Raw genomic sequence first — 22,832 nt, 5'->3', positions numbered from 1 at the left:
AAAAACTAAGTGTTTATTTCAATATTCAATGAACTCCTGAAAAACAAACCAAAGAGCTCTCAAATTACAACAGTTAAATTGATATGAAATTATTATAGTGTTTCGGTTTTTATTGTACATGTCATTGTTTACTGTTTTCTGTTATAAATATTATATTTGTTTACTGTTTTTATAACTTTTTGCCCTCTCAGGTATCCAACTGGTTTGGAAACAAGAGGATCAGATATAAGAAAAACATTGGGAAATTCCAAGAAGAAGCTAACATGTACGCAGCCAGAACCGCAGCTACCGCAACTAGTGTCTCCACCCATGGCAGCCAAGCCAACTCACCTTCCACACCAAATTCAGCTGGTGAGTGTTGCAATAAAGCTAGAAACAACACGATGTTTATCTTTGATTCTTTAATTTCAACCAATTTTAGGATGTCTCAGTTTCTGTATAGCCATTTCTGTCCTTCTCCAATAGAGTAATTGCAATGTAATAATATTATAGTTAGCACACACAAACAGCACAAGTGGCAGTCATCGCAAATTATTCACTTTGTTCTAACTTGGAAAATGAGCAGTCATGACACTACAAATCAGCTCATATGTGTGTTTTTTTCTTTTTTGGGGGGGTGGATTGCTAAAATATTGTCAGATAGGTTTCTCCAAACACTACCCTCATCTTCCAGTGTTTAGATAAACAGATAGCCCTGCCCCAAATTCACGTAATTGATTGACCCAGTGTTGCCCAGTGTTGGGCCGCTGTAGCAAATGGATTGCAATTCCGTTTGGTGCCGCTTGTGGCATAGAAATTACACATTGCACCTTTAATGTAACCAACTAAAATTCTATAAGGCAGAGTAGGTTACAAAGGTAAAGTTTTGAAAATTTCACTTGTCTACATTTAATTCACTCTCTTTTCTGTAGTGTTCTCATATTGACACACAGTTAGAGACTTCCTTCGAACATACAGTATCTCCCCTGTTCTGCAGCCTAGCTCACTTAACAAAACTCTTATTCTTTTTTTAACCATTGAAAATTCACCTCTTACTCATCATCAGTTCCTTGCTATCCATAGATGTTTTTCTCGGATTGCGCAATTTAAAGCAATATTCCGGGTTCAATACAAGTTAAGCTCAGTCGACAGCATTTGTGGCATACTATTTATTACCATAAAAAATTATTTCGACTCATCCAAAAATCAAGGTTACAGTGAGTCACTTACAATGGAAGTGAATGGGGCCAATTTTTGTAGGGTTTAAAGGCAGAAATGTGAAGCTTATAATTTTATAAAAGCACTTACATTAATTCTTCTGTTAAAACTCATGTTTTATTTGAGCTGTAAAGTTGTTTAAATTGTAATTTTTAAAGTCGTTTAAGGGTTTGTTGACATTACATCGTCATGGCATTGTAGTTGTAAATTGGCTGTAACTTTACACAGAAAAGGTTAGTAAGCAATTTTATCACACTAAAATCATGTTAACATGCATATTGTTGATGTCTTGTGGCTATACTTTTTAAATACCTGTACAATCAGCACTGGTGCCACCCAGGGATGTGTGCTCTCCCCACTACTCTTCTCCCTCGACACCAACGACTGCATCGCCAAGGACCCCTCTGTCAAACTCCTGAAGTTTGCAGACGACACCACTGTCATCGGCCTCATCCGAGATGACGATGAGTCTGCATACAGAAGGGAGGTTGAACAGCTGGCTGTCTGGTGCAGTCAAAACAACCTTGAGCTGAACACGCTCAAAACGGTGGAGATCATTGTGGACTTTAGGAGGAACACCCCAACACTGACCCCCCTCACCATTCTAAACAGCACTGTGGCAGCAGTGGAGTCATTCAGGTTCCTGGGCACTACCATCTCACAGGACCTGAAGTGGGAGACCCACATTGACTCCATTGTGAAAAAGGCCCAGCAGAGGTTGTACTTCCTTCGCCAGCTGAGGAAATTCAACCTGCCACAGGCGGTGCTGATACAGTTCTTCTCAGCAGTCATTGAGTCTGTCCTCTGCACTTCTATAACTGTCTGGTTTGGTTCAGCTACGAAATCAGATATCAGAAGACTACAAAGGACAGTTCGGATTGCTGAGAGGATTATTGGTTGCCCCCTGCCCCCCTTCAAGAACTATACACTTCCAGAGTGAGGAAAAAGGCTGGAAAAATCACTCTGGACCCCAGTCACCCTGCCCACTACCTTTTTGAACTGTTGCCTTTGGCCGACGCTTCAGAGCTCTGAGCACTAGAACCGTCAGGCACAAGAACAGTTTTTTCCCTCAGGCTATCCATCTCATGAACAGTTAAATTGCCCCATTGAGCAATAACTATGTGCAATACACAGTTTAGTCATTTTTATATTTATCCAACACATCCAAACTCTTCTGCCATTTCATTCCTCTAAAAAAAAAAAAAACAAACACAAAAAAAAAAACATTTGCACTGTACATAACAGATTTGTATTTGCACTGTACATAACAGATTGTATTAGATTTGCACTACCCATGTGTATGTGTGTATGTATGTATGTTGTGTGTCTGTACGTATATGTATAATTAGTTTTATTTTTTATTTTTTATTATTATCTATGTCTTGCTGCTGTTTTTGTTTTGTTTTTGTATTGTTGTACACTAGAAGCTCCTGTCACCAAGACAAATTCCTTGTATGTGTAAGCATAAAAGCAATAAAGCTGATTCTGATTCTGATTCTGAAATAGTAAGGATTTTAAAGTTTATCGATTGGGCCCCATTCATTTCCATTGTAAGTGCCTCACTGTAACACAGATTTTTCTTTTTTTCTTTTTTTTTTTTTTAAGGAAATGAGGGGCAAGTCAAAATTAATTTTTGAAATAGAACCCAGAGGTCTTTGCAACAATTTGACATGCCATCTTAAAATGCAACTCTCATGGCAGTATGCTCAAAAAACTGTGTGGCTGTTGTGGCGACTTTAAAGAGGATGAATTTAAAGGCGCAACTTTTCTGAGAGGATTTTACCAATAAAATAAAAAAGTATAATATATATATATACTGTATAAGAAAATAGTCAACCTCACTAATAGACTAGTGGCTGTTGAATAACTAGTTGACCATCATGAACCATCTAGTATCTAAGTATCTAGTAAACACATCTAAGGTAACAGCTTGCTCTGCCTCGGTTGTCTGGCTGACCTCCTGGATGTCATTATGATGAGACGGTCAAGCATTGTTGTATAGCCTTTTAGTGATTAGAGGTCCATGTAAATTTGATTAGTGCCCTGCAGGTTTTAAAGCGGAAATTAAGTTACGCCCTGCTCTCTCTTAAACATCTAGGGAGCTCTCCTTCATTAAAAGACAAACAGCATTCTTTGATTCCTTATGTGACTCAATTTGCACATCCTAAATGACTTGAAGTCTAATTGTTGCATCCATCTTAGATGTGACTGTAGTATCAATAAAATTCTGTTTCCTCTTCACCTGTTATTGTTTTTGAAACAACTATTAGCCTTAATAGCTTTTTTTAGCCCTAAACTAACACTTTATATGTATGTTTGTGGCATTTATCTACACTAGAAGTCTTTTCCAAAACCTAGTTAGCTGCCATGCTATCAGCTGTCTACATAGGCAGCATCCTAACTGAAATGCAACCTTGTACTGTAAGCAGGGCCACACATAATCTTTGCCCAAAGAATTCCATAGAAAGCTTTACAGATTTCTTGTAATTTAAATGCCCATCCTTCACAAACTTCTACACATCTACGTGTTTGTTTATTGAATATTTTTATTTGGCTAATCTGTTAATGCTACCATTAAGGGCTAGGTTATACATTTGTTTTCCACATGCCGCTACGTCTTGCATGCAGTTGAGCGCTCTAGCCTTTGAAAGTTTTTTTTTTTTTTAACCCACATTCAACGCATGCACACCATGACTGCTTTGTGATACTCTTTTAGTACAGTCAATTCTAGGCGCATGTGCAGATGTGTAAGTAAGTAAATTCTGTGTGGTTGACTAAAGTGACTTATTTTTATAGGTAACAAATTCAATAGAGCTTACAATAGAGTTGCTATGCTAGCATGTTGCTATGCTAACATCGTGGTACTCTAATAAGCATCATAAAGTAGTGCTACTTACGTAAAGCGCACTGTAGAATCGACTAACATTTGGATCCGATGGAGAGTTTGTTGTAGCATATTGCTAGGCTAACATCTCGATACTCTAATAAACATAAAAATTAGGGATCACTCATTGGCACATTTTAATTGGAATTTTTTTATAGATACTTTTTGCTATTTAATGGAGTGTAAATACTGTATTTTATAATATATAATAAATACATTATTTCTCTTGAGTTGTCCGAGTTCGTCATAGTGCATTCTGCCATTGCTTTCTCTGAGAAGCATACAAATTTGGCCTAAATGAGGTCAATTAGAAGGCAGCAACAAACTTTTGGAACAGCCCTAATGTAGAAAGCTTTTCTAGGATGCCTTAAAATGCAGTTTAGATTGGCAGCTCACTAGATTTAGGAACAGACCTGATGAATTTTGCCTGTATGGTTTTCAGCATATTACCCTCCTATCTGCATTACTAACCCTTCTTACTGCAGTCTTACTGTTGCATGACTGTTTCTTTTCTTCATCTATCCCTGTATCTGTCTTTCTCTCTTGCTTTCTCTTTCCCTCTCCCCCTCCCCCTCTCGCTCTCTCTCTCTCTCTCTCTCATTCTTAGGTTCTGCTGGCTCTTTTAACATGAACTCCGGGGACTTGTTCATGAGTGTGCAGTCTCTAAATGGGGACTCATACCAGGGGGCCCAAGTGGGGGCCAACGTTCAGTCACAGGTAGGGAGTGCTGTGAGGAGAGAGGGCAGATGACCTTAACTAATTTCATTCAATTAAATCCAATCACATCCAATCACACATTGTGCTGTCATAATGGCAGTCCTGATTAGTCTGCTCACAAAATTACATCTGGGTGGCTGTGGTTTACCCAGTGGGCCTGGCTCCATTGTTACTCAAATTCTTTTGTTATATTTATTGAATCTCAAAGAAAGAACCCTCAGAATTGTGCTTCTATCTTTTAGTGCCATACTTTTGTTAACTGAGCTTTGCTTTTTGGCAACCCTCTCGGCAAGCAAGCACATGCAGATAAGAGAGCTGTTTTTGGTGTGTTTGGAAAAGAAGTAAATGTCTGCAGAGTGATATTAATGCACCATAAGGGCAAAATGTTGCAGCTGCTCAATTAAATGTTGGAGCATTAAATTCTGTTATCATTTACTCACCGTCATGTTATTCCAAACTCATACGACTTTCTTCCATGCAGAGGTGGGTAGAGTAGCTAAAAACAAAACTCATATAAAAGTACAATTACTTTAAAAAAAATAATTACTCAAGTAGAAGTAAAAGGGCTAACATAAATAATTACTTGAGTAAGAGTAAGAAAGTATCCAATTAAAAGAGTACTCAAGTATTGTGTTACTTTCACAAATGACATAATGGATGTTAACTCCCTACATTCCATTACATAATACACATTTAACATGTATTACAGAATTATTATTTTTATTATTATTATTATTAATGGAAATTCTGTCATCATGATCATGTTGTTCCAAACCTGTATGACTTTCTTTCTTCCATGCAACACATTAAGGAGATATTAGACAGAATGTTAGCCTTGGTCACCATTTACTGAACAATAAATACGTTTACTTTACAATACAAAGGGTCACACGGGTTTGGAAAAATATGAAGGTAGGGAAATAATGACGGAATATTAAATTGTGGCTGAGATATCACTTTAAAGGGGTAGTTCACCAAAAAATTTAGATTCTCTCATCATTTACTCACCCTCATGCCTTCCCAGATATGTATGACTTCCTTTCTTCTGCTGAACACAAATTATGATTTTTAGAAGAATATTTCAGCTCTGTAGGTCAGTACAATGCAAGTGAATGGGTGCCAAAATTGTGATGCTCCAAAAAACACATAAATGAATCATATAAGTAATCCATACAACTCCAGTAGTTAAATCCATACCTTCAGAAGTGACATGATAGGTGTGGGTGAGAAACATTTTTTGTTATAAGTTCTTCTCCCAGCCCAGCAGGGGGTGATATGCAGAGAAGAAAGTGAATCATCAAAAACACAAGAAGAAAAATGTGAAAGTGAACTGTTTCTCATCCACACCTATCATATAGCTTCTGAAGATATTGATTTAACCACTGGATTCTTTTGGATTACTTTTATGCTAATTTATGTGATTTTGAGCTTTTAAATGTTGGCACCCATTCACTTGCATTATATGGACCAGAGGAGCTGACAAATTCTTCTAAAAATCTTAATTTGTGTTCAGCAGATGAAAGAAAGTCATACACATCTGGGGTGGCATGAGGGTGAGTAAATGATGAGAAAATTTTCATTTTTGGGTGAACTATTCCTTTAAGGGCTCTTGTCAACAAAGCAAGATCATGTTTTATTAATGCCTGCTTTCGCTATTTCATAGCTTTTAGTTGTTAGTTCAGTGTAGTTACAGTTTTCAGTGTCTAAAGAATTTAGATCATTAGTTCTGTACACAGTATTGCCGCTCCCTAAATGCAGAGTATGCAGCCTGCATAGGGCACCATGTGCAGAAATGTTGTCTGTTCACACTCCAGTTGTCAATCACACGTTCAGCAGAGCAAAAGGCATCTACACTTAACGTGGATGTTTACATGGTTTTATACAGTTAATCAGCCCGAAGTAGCTACGATAGCTTCCAGTACACCCGCGAGGGCACGGGGTAAATGCGTGAATACTGCTCATGACATGCAGGACACGGGACAATGCGCACTGATATATTGCTGCAGATTTAAAAATGCACACTTGTCACAAGAGCCCATATTTACAGAATCACCCTGAAAATGACCATTACCATATCACAGAAAAGCCCACGTTATCATTAGAGCCACAGCTTACCTCAGAGTGCTGCCTTAAGTTTGAGCTTAAATTTTAATATTGAAATATCCGCTTGACTTAGTGTAAAATGGTGTTCCATGATGAAACTATTCTTTTATCACTGTGCGGAGCGAAGAAAGTGTTTCACTTTAAAGAGCTTGATGCTGCAGCAGTGATAGACTCGGCTTGAGTGACAGTCTGTGTGAACTTCCGCTGTCGTAAAAGTCCCATTCAGTCATCTCTCAATAAATTATGCATTAATTAAAATTAAGCCCTGTAATGTAACAATAGGAACGCTACCTATTGTAACAAAGTAAAAGTCAATTTTTTTCATTAGAAATTTACTCGAGTGAGAGTAAAAAGTACCCACTTTTAAACCTACTCTAAAAGTTTTATTTTATTTTTTTTTTTTCAAAAAGTTACTCAAGTAAATGTAGCGCGTTACTACCCACCTCTGCTTCCATGGAACACAAAAGGAGATGTTAAGCAGAATGTTAGCCTTGGTCACCATTCACACTCATTGCATATTTTTTCGATAAAGTGAATGGGGACTGGGTCAAACATTCTGCCTAATATCTTCTTTTGTGTTCCTTGGAAGAAAGAAAGTCATACTATACAGGTTTGGAACAACATGGTCTGTCATAAATGATTAAATAGTCATTTTGTTATATTTCTGTCTTTCTTGTCACAACAAAGTTCATCTCTCATTTCCATCCTGCTCTTCTAAGTGTCCGCTGTGTGTAGATTTCTGTTTAGATGCAGCTGACACATTGAGTCTTCTGACCTTGAGTAGGGACTGAGGTTACAGTTTGCCTCAAGCAGTCGTACTTTGCTCCGTGGCCATTGTCAACTTCCAAATGAATAGACCATCAAAGACAGTCTTGGAAACAATACAGCTCTTGTCAGCAGGTTGGCGTATCTGTCATGCTGTCATGTCCGCCACAATGGCTGCCTGACCTTGCCCGGCACTCTTGCATCTAAACACGTGGAGCTTCGGTTTGTCCCCTTTCGATGTTCATAATGTTTTTTCTCCTATATGAATCAACTTCTCCAAAGGCTTGGGGTGCCTCATGAATATTCAATGCTGGATTCCCTGAGGGAATGTTTTAAAATGAGTTCATGTGGTGCAAGAATTACAGTGAGCTGCAAGTGTGAGACACATTCAAAATCATCGCATTTAATAAACAAACTAAATGAACTATATTTTATGATTTAAAAAATCTCAGACAAAAAAAAATATATATATATGTGTATATATATATATATATATATATATATATATATATGTTATGATGTAAAATGTATAAGAAATATGTATGATTGTGGACTATTCTGCTCAAATATAAGTAAATGAAAAATCAGATTTCATTGCTTCCATTTAAGCACAAGATGTTTTTGAATCATTCTCATATCATGCTGGGATAACATGAATCATCAGGTTTTTACACAAATTAATGGAGTCAATGCCAGCTCAAGGGCATGTTTTCATTAAAACAAAGAGATACCAGATACTAAGAAAAATCATGTTTTTTTTATTTTTTTTTATGTTTATTTTATTTTTATCTCTCACATTGTTATGCTGATAATGTAAATATAGAAAAATGCTACATAGAAGTAATTTCACTAGTGGTATCAGACTGTATATGCAAGAGACTCTCTTACGCAGATTTATTTAGTGTATTTTGATAATGCCATGGTCACTGTGAATGTGCAAACCCAATAATCATATCAAGTCTTAGGTTGTGCTTAATTATTTTTGCATTTTATTTTGTTTATAATTTTCATGGTTTGAATTACATTAATTGATTTCTTGATATTTTATTCATAAATCCTTCCATCTTCACAGCCATTTGTTAATAACACTCCATACATTAGTTTGTTCCGCATATCAATTAAGGAACAAATTGTGTCTTTTGTTTGATATCAGCAACACAAACATCTCATGCAGCGTTTGATGACCTTTTCAATTGTCAATACTCTTTTCATATCAGAGCGACCTTTTCTCAGCACAAACGTCTTTGTTTTGAATCAGGATTGTCTAAGCTTGTCTTTTGTTTGTGTTGTGTTCTTTCTGTCTGCAGGTGGATACTCTTCGCCATGTTATCAGTCAGACAGGCGGATACAGTGAAAGCCTAGCTGCCAGTCAAATGTACAGTCCACAGGGCATCAATGTAAGTCCAAACTTGTGTTTTTCTAGCCACTTATATATTTGTCTCTTGCTCTTGTACCCTTATCCCAAGACCAGTGCCATTAGCTTGACATGGTTGCTTAGCTCAACTTGTTTATGTTGACTAATTATTTGAGGAGCCACTAAAGGCAGTCCTTGCTCATTACAGAAGGTGTCCTATAGGCAAGATAAGACATGACCAAAAAAAAATATTTTTCAGTTGTGAAGTTCTTTTAATAAATGTAAGATGCAAGGATCCCATGTTCATGTTAAATCTGGAGATATCAGGGATTTTTGAAATTGTGATTTCCAGGCCTGGAAAAGTCATATATATATATATATATATATATATATATATATATAAGAAATGGAAATTGCAGAATTTAATGTTAATATAAATTATTCTAGTTGTACTCAAGCAAAATTACAACGGAACCTGACAGCCAGTGATCACCAATTCACAATGCATTTCCATTGTACACTGAAAACCCTGATAAGTTGACTCTACTCATTTGAGTAAGCTCATTCCCTCAATTGAATTAAGTAATGGCATCTCCAAAACTTATGTAATTAGGTTCAGTTAACTTGGTGTTCATATAGAACAGCCTTAACTATTTAGCTTAAAGTAACTCGGATTTGCCAGTTAAATATTGTTGTTTCAGTTTTAGATCAAACAACAGTACAGCTCAAATAAAAATCATAACTGATTCTAGTTCAGTCATTAAATAAACTTATTTCTCCACAGAAATGCATATATACCTGCACTTTAACTGCACATGCACAAAGAGAAATAGAGTCAACAGGGTCCAACTTGACCAAATGGGACACTGATCACAGTAATTGTGACATCACACGAAACAACTATTTGCAACAAAATAACAATAATACTTCAGAAGTATAAATTCCGTATTACAACTATTTAAATGCCCCCATAAATTCCGTTTGACCAAGGAAACATAATGAAATAATTCAAGGGCAAAGCATTATAGGTATTTCCCATGCCTCAATTTTGTACTCAAATGTTTGAGTTATTAACACTTAAAATCTTAAGTCTATGGATTTTTAAAATAAATAAGTTATGAGCCCAAATCCGGACATTGCAAATAATACTTAAGGCAACTTGATATTTCCAGTAATGACAACTTTAGGGTTAACACTGTATGGGAGAGCAGCTAATATTTTGTTAATAACTCCTTTTGTGTGGGTGATAAAGTTTAAAAAGTAAATCTAAAGAAGGCGCAACTCGATTGGACCGACCAAATTTAGACTTGTGAATGGATGATTTCTGTTTTACACAAAAACTTTTTTACCTTTAATAATCATGCAACTTTATTATTAAAATTACAAATAATTTTTGGGATGTTGCATTCAAAATACACTTGGCTCCAAAATCTGCATGATGGTGCTAGCGACAACCCTGGCAACAGTCACCAAGGTGACTATAAATGTGACCATCAAGTATTGTTAGCCACATACTGTATACACCATGCCAACAACATAAAACAAGCCTCAACACTGGTATTATTCTCACCAGCTGAACTGTGTTCCTCATACAAGACTCTACAATGGTCTCCCCCACCACATTTGAGTGCACATTCTGCTAACCAGAAGAGAGGAATAACTCAAACCATCAGTTTTGTACTGGGGGGGAGAATGAGTGCACAAGTAGCAGAGGCCAGCATGTAAAATCCACAGCGACAAGCCGTGTTGCCAGTAGAGGAAATTGATCAGACAGTCTCAAGGGAGGGCTGAGTAGAGATTTGGGACAGCAATCCAAGTGCATTGGTCATATCACACATCTGCCACCTTAACAGCACTGACAGCGAGCCAGCAAAGTGTGAGAAAAAAAAAAAAAAAGGAAAAGACAAACACGCTGTCTCTAAATAGCCCCTCTGGAAAACAGCAGAATGTGTCCGGTAGAAGTGGCCGAGTGTTTTTGTGCCATCTATGGCTGATGGACTGTGTGTTTTTGTTAATACATGCTGTAAAAATCTTGTTCAACATAATAATTGGTTTCATTTTGGGTTAAGTAATGTCAACACATACAACCTTTTTGCAAAGTGTTACCAATAAAGATTATTATGCCTTTTAAAGGAATATTACTGGTTCAATACAAGTTAAGCTCAATCAAAAGCATTTGTGACCTAATATTGATTACCACAAAAACTAATTTTGACTTGCCCCTCCTTTAAAAAAAAAAAAAAGCACAAATCTGGGTTCCAGTGAGGCACTTACAGTACAATGGAAGTGAATGGGGCCAATGAATCCTTAAACGTTAAAATACTCACTGTTTCAAAAGTATAGCTACAAGATATAAACAATATGTGTTAACATGATTTTAGTCTAATAAAGTTGCTTACTACCCTTTTCTGTGTAAAGTTATTGCCCATTTTAAAACTTTGTTGTTTTGATGATGGAATGTCAACAAACCCTAAAACGACTGTAAAAATTACAATTTAAACAACTTTACAGCTCAAATAATATATGAATTTTAACTAACCTCGATTTTTGCTTTTTTTTTTTTTTTTTAAAGAAAAGGAGGGACAAGTGGTAATCATCATTATGCCACAAATGCTGTCGATTGAGCTTAACTTGTATATTCCTTTAAGTTTCACATTTCCAACAGATTTATGCATTGATCTCAGATTACTTCAGTGAAACAACCCATATTTTATCAGTTTTTTGGAAAAGATAACATTGATACTTCACCTGAACTCCTGTAACCTTAAATGTTCAGTAGTCTGAACATTTGCATCATAACGCTGTGATTATGTAGCAAGAGAAAGTGTCTCAATTTTTCAGCAAATTCACTGTCTTAAATAACATGATGTTTTTCTTTCTCCACCCAGATAAGTTATTCCTCTTTTTTCCAGTTGTAGATAATGACGGCCTGAGACATAAAGCATTTATGTGGGGGAGCTTTCCTCATGCACTGTAATTACGCCTTTGAAATAGACATAGGGTGTCACCAAAGCTGAAGATTTGAAAAGTTTTTTTTTTTTTCCTTCTCCGCTCTGCTCTTTCTTTTTTGATTACAGACTGCCTCTATCTAAAATAACAGACTGGGAAAATAAGAGGCTGCCAAAGCCCATTTCTAGTCCTTTTTCTGATGGCATGGAAATTGCTATTAATGCCCCAAGTGCTCTTTAGGCAACCTGTCTCCCTGGCATGAAACAGCCCCCATTTTAGGTGCCCATTATACTTTTCATTCCTTTAGCCAATGTGATAATTTGCAATAATTGATTCCTCTGTCATCTGTATTTCAAAATCATCTCCTGGAAATGACTCAGTATGACTCATAATATGCGGCATAATGTGTATCCTTTTTACTGCCTCAATTTGTGAGTCAATTCTTTGTAAATCATGTTTATAGTGAGGAAATTTGTTATTGTCTATCTCATTAAGATTTCACATCAGGCTCTCTAGCTGGTCTATTACACATTGGTACCTAGAAGAGCACCAGGGCCATATCACCAATAAAAAAGATTCTGAAATGTACTGTAGGTGAAACATTTTAGATGGTTGCACCACAGGCACACTGGGACTCAGGGCAAAAATACCACCAAAAGTGACAAAAATGCCCCAGATATCTACAATGTGGGGGCAAATCTGCTATTTGATATATTTCATAATTTATTTATTTTTTTAGCGATTTATAATTTTGCTGTCAGATATCTGTATTCACTGTCTCAAATGTGAGTGTTGTTGAAGGTGACAATGATATTAAGTGTTTTTTTTTTTTTTTAAATGAAAAAAATCAGCTCTGTAAACACAGTTAGACAGTAGAGTAGGGATGCTGTGATTATACAGTTTTTCTATTAACCGGGATACAAATTGTCACGGTTAATTTAACCGTAAGAATTTAGAATCCACGGTTAAAAACCGTGAAATGCTTTATTTACACGTAGCAAAATTTTTATATAGAATGTACAAATATATACTATAAAAGAGTATTTCGTAAGATTTTGTAAGCCTAAATGTGAAAACTCTTGTGCCTGTGTGGGTACTGGAGCTGTTGCTATGAATACGGATGGTGGCCGCCTGGTGCTTTAATGGCCAGGTGTCGCGGACTGAACGTGAACTTTTAATTCATGTGAAATTGAAGCTTAAACATACGAATTCCAAAATATAACAGAGGAATTTGATCTACCAGATTCATATCCATCAAAAAAGTGACTTAAATCGGAGTGGTGGTGGCGTAGTGGACTAAAGCACTGAACTGGTAAGCAAAAAGGTTGTTGGTTCAATCCCCACAGCCACCACCATTGTGTCTTTGGGCAAGGCACTTAACTCCAGGTTGCTCCAGGGAGATTGTCCCTGTAATAAGGGCACTGTAAGTCGCTTTGGATAAAAGCATCTGCCAAATGCATAAATGTAAATGTAAGTCGGCTGTTTGTGAGCATTTAAATGACTGACAGAAGACGACGGATGTGAAACACGCAGACAGAAGTCATATAAAGGTACACATCCTAGTTATGGGACAGGATGCTCCACTAATCGTCCAGCAACTAACAAGAGAGTTTAATATTTTTAGCTGTGGTGGTTTTAAAGTGATGAATTCAAATATGCAACTTTTTGGAATATTTAAGCATGCTGACTATAAGCGTGTAGTTACTATAAGCGAGTAAACTTTGAAAAGTTGCATCTTAAATCGTCCTCATTATTTAGCATTGCTTGTGTACAAATTCACCGCATTCAACAATAAATGTCAATTTAAGTAATGATCTCACTTTTAATCACCTGCTGTAAGCAATGTTCCCGTTATTATGCATAGTCGAAAGGTTTATTTGTGAGATGTTGTGAACAGTATTCTTTTTAGCGATTCTTTATTTAACTGTTGCAGAAGAAAAAACTGTTGGATACCATGAACTTCTTGTTGCGCACCCACAATAATCTTAATTATTGCACTTAATTATTAAGCACTTTTGAAGCACTCTGTTTACACTGAAGCATATCACTGAGCTTGGGATGCGCATAAGCGGTGTTGTGCCCTAGATTGGAGCGTCTCTTATTACCTCCTATTTATTTTTTGTGTATTTATCAGTTTTCTTAATGTATGGCTGCCCTTAGCGTCCTTATATCACCCAGAAATACATCCACTAAGATGTTCAATTGTGGTATGATAAGCATTTTTGTATCAGTGCTGATGCATAATAAGAAAATTGTCAAATAATCCTAAAAGCGGTTTACCGTGATTTTTTTCTCAGACGTAATCTAACCATCAGAAACTCACACTGCGGCATCCCTAGAGTAGAGAGCTACATAATCAAACATAAAAAAGCAAATGATTTCAAATGCATTGTAGCAGTGTGTTTATGATATCTTGTGCATAATGTTGTAGGTAAATTATAGAAAACAAGAGAGTATAACTGCACAACTCAAAAGGCTCATTTATTAACCAACATTCCGTCTATCAGCCTTTTTCATATTTTGATATATTTTAAAATTTTAATTTTCATATATCAAATAGATGATGCAACAAATCTAGAACAGGATTCATTACTTTCACACTGAAATTTCATGAGATGCAAATGGCTGTCAAAAACATATTGAGCTACACATAACACATAAAATACACATAATCTACACATAAGATACACATACATTTAACAGTATTTTCTCAGGCATTTAATGAGTCTAAATAGATCACAATTTATATAATTTCAATAGTATACCCAAATGACAATAGTCATATCATACTGTTCATGTGTTGTACTTGCTATAGTTTACTTCCATGTTGTTTGTTCATCAAATAGCAATGTCAAATGTAAATCAAGTCAGTCACTGAAACAACCATGCCACCTTGAGTAAGCATATGGAATAATGATAATTCACCAAAATCAACGTGAAATAGTATTTATTTGTAGTACTCATTCCTCTTGTAATAAAGAAATAGATATCCTGTGATAGTAAACTTATATAGATATGAAATAATCATAAAAATATGATGTATGCAAGTGCTATAAAAAAAATAAATAAAAAAAACCGACAAATACTCTTACATACCCAGGGCTTCTAATGACTCTATACACTTTTTGTACTCAAACCATTATTATTATTATTATTATTATTATGGTATTTATTTATTTGCAATTTTATTTTATTTTTTACATTATTTGTAAGAGGAATACTAAAGAGATGGGGGCACAACTCCAAAAAATGGATGAGGTACAGGGGGTAAAATGAGGTCCTGGGTCACTACAGACTCAAAGTATGCGTTTAAGGGTTAATAAATGAGCCTTTTGAGTTGTGTAGTTTTTTTTTTTTCGTTTTTTTTTTCTATGATTCTTGCCATAGCTTGCATCTCTGAATCTTAGTGTGTGTTTATTGTCATTTCTAAATTATAGAGAACAGCCATAATTTTTCAGATTGAGGATTTAGACAATTGTTCAGATTTAGCATTCAGATTGAGAAAATGAATAGGGCTTTTTGGGATATTTTTATATGGTTACAAAAAAAGATCCCTAAAAATTGTATTCAAATGCGCAATTATTGCTTCTTTAACTAAAGTTGTTTTCTGACCCAACCCGATCTCACGAGAATTCGCCACAGTAGTACAAAGTGGTGAATTCTTGCCAATTCGTACAAAATAGGACGAGTTATACACCCACCAAGAGATGCTTCTCTTGTGACCTTGTAGTTCCCAATATGGTGTTTGTTCCTTGTTAATCCAAACCTGTGTTGTCATAACTTTAACCCATAACTGAAACCCCATCCATAAACCTTGCCATAAAGTGTAACACCTTACTGTACCCAGAGTGTAAACATAACCATGATATTAATGTTAAAAGGTCTGATGTGTGAAATTGAAGAATGTGATACTTCCGGGTTTCCGAACGCCTGTTCATGAAGCGTACATGATTGGTTGATGTAACAAACCAAAGTTGTATGAATTGGTATGAATTCGCTACCTCTTAGTACTATTCTTAGTGACAAATTCCCATGAGACTATGTTGTTCTGACCCTATATACACTCTATAATGCTCATGTCCGTTGGCTTAGCACTTAGTTTTTTTTTCTTTTTTCTTAAAGGCGAACGGCGGCTGGCAAGATGCCCCCACACCCTCTTCAGTGACCTCGCCCACAGAAGGACCTGGGAGTGTCCATTCTGACACCTCCAACTGATCAGCACCATCATCATCATCATCATCATCACAGACCGCTGGATCTCCAGACTGCTCTCACTAAAGATCCACAGATGGGGATTTACATTCCACACGGTCAAACACAATCATACAACACCTACTTACCACCGTGGAACATTTGGGATACTTTACAACATTTTAGAAAACAATTATGAATTTAAAAAACACACAAAAAAAGAAACAAATAAAAAACGTGTTTGTACAGTTTTCACAGTGTATTTTAGGTGGCACAGGACGACTAACTTACCTGTGACTGTTTCATTCTTATGAGGCTATTGTTAATGATGGAACAAGCTGTTGTGTTTAAAATGTAATGCTTCATTCTACCTCTCAGCAAAAGAAAAACATAAAAAGAATATGAAATGCAAAAGAGCAGTCTTTGTTTTCTAAAAAAAAAAAAAAAAAAATTATAACAGATACCACTTGATCATATGTAGTGCTTGAGAGGAAGCTCTCCTTATCGGTACATTCGGTCATAATTGCCTTTTTTGTTCGCTCATCGCTAGTGATTGACTAGTTTTTTGTTATTGTCTTATATATATATAAGTTCAAAATTCCCTCAGATTTTAACTAATTTCCATTGACAAATTCTGCCCGATAGAACAGATTTTTATTTTACAGTACATCTTCGTAAAAAAAAAAAAGTGTACAGTAAATTGAACGTATGGAGGTCCCCATAAAATCTGTAAACTGATTACCTCATCATATTTTCCCCACAAAGACCATGTCAAAAACTGTCCATTAAATGCATAGTTAAAGAGAGTGCAGTTCAAACACAACTGTGTTGTTGTAGATTCATTTGGAGTCATTTCCTCACTCTGTTTGTTTTTGAGGACACTGTCTGTGAGTCTATGAAAATATAACTGATTTCGGAAATGGAGGAAGCATCAAGTCATTATAGTCTATAATGACATTTCCTCCCCGCTTTCACTTCAGATCACTTTCAAATGCTCCCTTATTCCCTTACTCCCCTAAGTGAAGGAATTTGACATAAACAGCAATATATTTTTTGTTTTGTTTTCAATATACAGGCAGGTACCCTTTACTACCCCAAGTTATGAAAAACAAGCACTGATGCTCTTTATTATTTTGAATAAGTTGAATTAGCTTTAATATGTTCCCTTTTTTAAAATTATGTTTAAGATATTTGTCTTTATTGTAAACAGCTTCCGCTGACTTTAGCAAAGGCCTTGTGGATTTTATCATAAGGACATGAGATATTGTGTTATTGTAATTATTGGCAATAATAACATGTATGAGAGCCAACTGTGAGTGTACAGTTTTAGAAACAAGCAAGTTTGCTGTACATTTTACATTACAGCCAAGTGTTGCTGTTAACCAAAATCCTTTCTATAAATATTGTAAAAGAAGATGAAATATCATACTTGTTCAAACATAATGAGCTTGTCTCAGTTTTCTGTTGCATTTGTAAGGAAGTTGGAATTCAGATATACAGCATACAAGCATGTATGTGCCAGAACTGCTCATGGTTTCCTCTAATTTCTTTAGAGCAATTTGTATAGCTGATGCTATGGTTTAGATTGAAAAATCATGATTAATGAAGCTATTCTGCCTAATTTGAAAAAAAAAAATATTATACTGAAAAATTCAGTATCCCTGTCTGTCAGGACTCCGGGTAATGAAGTTTGTTTTGCAGTGCATTGAATCAGAATCCATTTAAATGGGGAAGTCATTAAGTTAATATGATTTGAATATTTCGATGGTCACTTTTAGCTGTGTTGATGCAGGTATCACTCTGTTCAACTGTTCAGTCTAAATGGACCCGTTGCCCCTGAACCCAGAAATCCAGCCTGTGGCTTCTGATAAACTTTGAAAAACTGACCTGAATTGAAGCCAGTGAATCATCTCTGCTCCAATGTTTTATATGACACAGTGTCTAAAATCACATTATATCCCCTCAATTTGTGCTCTTACAAGTGTTCTACCAAAAACATCTTCATGAACAATTGGCAAAAAGGAAGGAGCTTCACCTGTTTAATGGATTTTGAGGGGAAATGTCTTGGAATGTTCATTACTATTCACTATCAAAGCCAAAAATATAAAAACTGAAAGTTGCTTATGTATGTAAATAATATGGGACTGATATTTCATTGTCTTCGCCTTCAAATTTCTTTCCTTTTTTTTTTTTTTTTTTTTTTTTTTTTAATATATTTTTGTTTGAATCTTTTTTCACCTCTCATTACAGTATGACAATTTATCTTGTTGGACAAGACATTCTGAAACATTCAAACAAATATTTTTCTGTAATAGTTTGAAGATAATCATGCTAGCTCCATATGAAAATACAAACATACATCATCTGTTATTTGATTAATGACATTTATGACACACACACACACACACACACACACACACACACACACACACACACACACACAAAACACTCTAGTTTGCTGATGGTTGCCATTGTGAAAATGTATATATTTTGTGAAATAGACTTGACTGCACTTGTTATAAATGCATTATTAGACTACACAATTATGTACCATATGAAGCATTGAAGTCCAAACATTTGTTTGGATTTCCCTCACAATTCCCACAAACTTTGTCACAAATTGACATGATTTTCATCAATAAATGTTGTATTGCTCTCTGAACATTATTGATATACATCAGTATGTATTTTGTGAGATTCTCTGTTTGTTGCTTTTTTATATATATATATAAAGGTTTTACAAGGTTGAAGGTTTTTCTTGTTCTCTGATTCATATTTAGGGGCCATTTTCAAAGTAATAGAGTCAAAGAAATACAGTACGGACACATATTGCACCTCTATAGGGCATATTTGGCATTAATCAACTCAACTCTCAGACTTTCAATGGATTTTGCAGACTGTTGGTCCAATATCATATTTCCTTGCCTGAGATTTTAAGGTCAGTCCTTAAATAATTACAGTATCACATTTTACTTTGTTGCACGTGTTTTGCTTACAATAAAAAATTGCATTGTTTTGAGTAAATCCTGATGTATTTTTTCCCCCCACACATTTTTTCTTTGTTTGCAAGTATGATTAAATTAAACAGATCACAGATTGAAATATGCCAAGAATGAAGCTATATTGAGATTGTCATTTCAAGGACAGTTCATGGTGTTTTAACTAAAGTATATTAAATGTTGCTTTTTAAACCAGTGTGTTATAAATCAGATTACTGGCACAATTTTAAAATAATAAAAAAAATGTTTTTAATTTTAAATACAATAATTTATTTTCACATTAATGTCCACTTCTTAAAGGAATATTCCTGGTTCAATACAGGTTAAGCTCAATTGACAGCATTTACAGCATAATGTTGATTACCACTCGTCCCTCCTTTTCTTGAAAAAAAAAGTATAAATCAAAGTTACAGTGAGGCACTTACAATGGAATTGAATGGGACCCATTTTTGGAGGGTTTAAAGGCAGAAATGTGAAACTTATAATTAAATAAAAGCACTTCCATTTATTCTTCTGTTAAAACTTGTGTATGATTTGAGCTGAAAAGTTGTTTAAATCATAATTTTTACAGTCATTTTAGGGTTTGTTTACATTTCATCATCATGGCCAAGTTGTAAAACTGGCTAAAACTTTACACAGAAAAGGTAAGTAATATTAAAATCATGTTAACGTGCATATTATGTCTTTTGGCTATACTTTTAAAACAGTGAGTATTTTAACATTTACGGATTGGCCACCATTCACTTCCATTGTAAATGCCTCACTGGAACACAGATTTTTGCTTTTTCTGAAAAAAATAAAAAAAATGTTTGAAGGTAATCATTATTATGCCACAAATGCTGTCGATTGAGGTTAACTTGTATAGAACCCGGAATATTCCTTTAATATAACGCAGAACTACATCTTATAATTGTTAAGGAGTAGTCCTGCTGTGGTCAAAGAGACCCAAGTCTAAGCAGAAATAAATATGTGAAGAAAAATACTTACGACTTTCTAAGTTCCTCTTCCTAAGCTGATCCTGGGCTTAAAATTTAGAATTTTAGTTTTTTAACACTCAGTACTAAGTTCACAGTGTTAAAGTCCTCACCCAGTGTTCAGTGAATGTCATTGTGTTCCTGGGTTAAGCCCTGCTTATTCTGAGAGTGAAAGTGGGCCAAAGTCAGTGGTTTGCAGCAGACCTCAACTTCACAGATCTGTCAGGGTCTCTGCCTCTGGACACAGAACAGCTTTGGGGTGCTCGGCCTCAGGAGGACTGGCAGTTTGTTTTATATACACAGTACATATACTGGCAGTAATTTCTCATTGTACCGGGGGACAATCCTAAACATCCCACTCACCTACATCCTGCTGTGGGATGGCGCTTGTCAAAACATGAGAGAGATGTGAATGCTAACAGAAATGAAATGTGAAATTGTCCTCTGTAATGTCAGGTCTGAATTCAGTTTCACAGGAGAAGATTGTTGTAGAAAAACACAGCCAGGATCACAAGATCTGATGTTGATGCTGATGTAGATTAAAATCCTGATTATTTTGGCGTTCTGCTAACAGAACACTGTTCTGTGTGTAAAATATACAGTAATGCAAACATCGTTGAATCGAATTTCGCCATTTTCAAATGTATGAATGGTTGATCTAAAATTTGCCTTCAGGAGTACACACACACACACACACAAATGATTTTTACTGCTTGTTCATTTCACTTAATTAAAATTAAATTTAATTAAAACTAAAGCAACACAATTCTAGAACATTTTGTCACAACTTGATTTCATTGCGTTCTATCTATTTAAATTTGTAAAACGGAAATATACTTAATCCATTTGAGTTGAGACTACATGAATACATTTTGTGGTGTTGATGTAGCATTGATGAAACTGGGCAGGAGATTTCCATTTCCCAGCATGCTTTTACATGGGATGTTAAAATTAATATTTTATGTGTTATTGTGCAAGATCAATATAAAGAGGAATACTTGTTAGTGTTTAATGTTTTATGTTGAGATTTAGAAGAATTTCTCTTATGTTAGAGTTGGGGTTACCATTATGGTGAAGAGTGGAGCTTGAACTAACGATGAGGACAGATAGATGTCACACATAAAACTGATTGCTCGCTTCGTTGAGCAAATGCTGTGCTAACCATAGCAAACAAATAGTTACTAAGCTATGCTCTGTAGTGCTTCAATCCAGCATGTATTTAGCATGCTAACTTTCACTAGTTAGTACATAAATAATTTATTTGAATTACACTGACACATTTAATTTTGTTGGGTTTACCCAATTCAACTTGGTTCTTTATACACAAACTGTTTGTGTTGTGATTATATAGTAATTTTAATTTCAGAAAACTAATTAAAAAAAATGGAACCACTGTCCAAGTTCAGCCACAGAGCTATTTTTTTATTTATTTATTTTTTTAGATTAATATAATATTTGCCTTCCAAGTAATATACAGTTTTCTCTTATTTTATTAGATTTTGAAGCAAAATTATTTTAGACTTATAAGCTCATTATGATTTTTCTTCTTTGTTTGGAAGTTTTTGCAAGAAGAAATATTGTTTCTTATACATATCAATTATAAATCATTTTCTTATTAATTACATTTTTCTTGATACAATGAGCTGTTCTCTAAATAAAAACCCCAATCATCAGCATTTGTTTCAGATCAGTGGGGGAAAAAAAATGCTGATTCTGATAGGGATATTTAGTGGAAAGGTCATTCTATCAAGAAAAATGTGACTTATAAGAAAATGATTTATAACTTATATCTATTTGAAAAATATAATTTATTATCATATATATCATATATGTATATCATATATATATATATATATATATATATACACACACACACACACACACTACTGGTCAAAAGTTTTGAAACACTTGACTGAAATGTTTCTCATGATCTTAAAAATCTTTTGATCTGAAGGCGTTTGCTTAAATGTTTGAAATTAGTTTTGTAGACAAAAATATAATTGTGCCACCATATTAATTTATTTCATTATAAAACTAAAATTTAATAAAAAATATATATATATATATATATTTTTTTTAAATTGATGACTTGGACCAAATAATAAAGAAAAGCAGCCAATAAGTGCCCAACATAGATGGGAACTCCTTCAATACTGTTTAAAAAGCATCCCAGGGTGATACCTCAAGAAGTTGGTTGAGAAAATGTCAAGAGTACATGTCTGCAAATTCTAGGCAAAGGGTGACTACTTTGAAGATGCTAAAATATAACACAGTTTTTGATTTATTTTGGATTTTGTTTAGTCACAACATAATTCCCAGAGTTCCATTTATGTTATTCCATAGTTTTGATGACTTTGCTTTTATTCTAAAATGTGAAAATAAAATTATAATAAAGAATAAGTAAGTGTTTCAAAACTTTTGACCGGTAGTGTGTGTGTGTGTGTGTGTGTGTGTATATATATATATATATATATATATATATATATATATATATATATATATAGTATTTAATTATATTTTTTAAATTAAGTATATTTGTATCATATACATTTTTTATTCTATATAGCATAATATAGTATTTAATTAAATAAATAGTGTCATGCCGGGTGGGAAGAGGACCCAAATAGGTAGGTGATAATAAACAAAAGTCTTTATTGAAGAATAAACATGGGAAAAGAAATAGCAAGCAACAAAAAAAA

General features: G+C 34.8%; 1 protein-coding gene across 5 annotated transcripts in view; it reads left to right on the top strand.

Annotated features, from left to right (window-relative positions):
* LOC127442439 (pre-B-cell leukemia transcription factor 1) overlaps window positions 1-19,184 on the top strand; it is an 89,696-nt gene extending 70,512 nt beyond the window's left edge. For 2 of the 5 annotated variants that reach the window (XM_051700484.1, XM_051700486.1), the window contains exons 6-9: window positions 192-351; window positions 4,689-4,798; window positions 8,974-9,063; window positions 16,092-19,184. In XM_051700484.1, the coding sequence (XP_051556444.1) occupies window positions 192-351; window positions 4,689-4,798; window positions 8,974-9,063; window positions 16,092-16,184 (453 nt within the window). In that variant the 3' untranslated portion in view covers window positions 16,185-19,184. Of the gene's footprint in view, window positions 1-191; window positions 352-1,521; window positions 2,633-4,688; window positions 4,799-8,973; window positions 9,064-16,091 lie in introns of those variants that run through there. The other 3 variants (XM_051700488.1, XM_051700489.1, XM_051700487.1) reach the window with 2 other exon arrangements.
* The last annotated feature ends 3,648 nt before the right edge of the window (window positions 19,185-22,832 follow it).

Source organism: Myxocyprinus asiaticus, chromosome 6 (assembly GCF_019703515.2).
Source record: "Myxocyprinus asiaticus isolate MX2 ecotype Aquarium Trade chromosome 6, UBuf_Myxa_2, whole genome shotgun sequence".
NCBI lineage: Eukaryota > Metazoa > Chordata > Actinopteri > Cypriniformes > Catostomidae > Myxocyprinus > Myxocyprinus asiaticus.
This window is presented reverse-complemented; position numbering and strand designations above follow the sequence as displayed.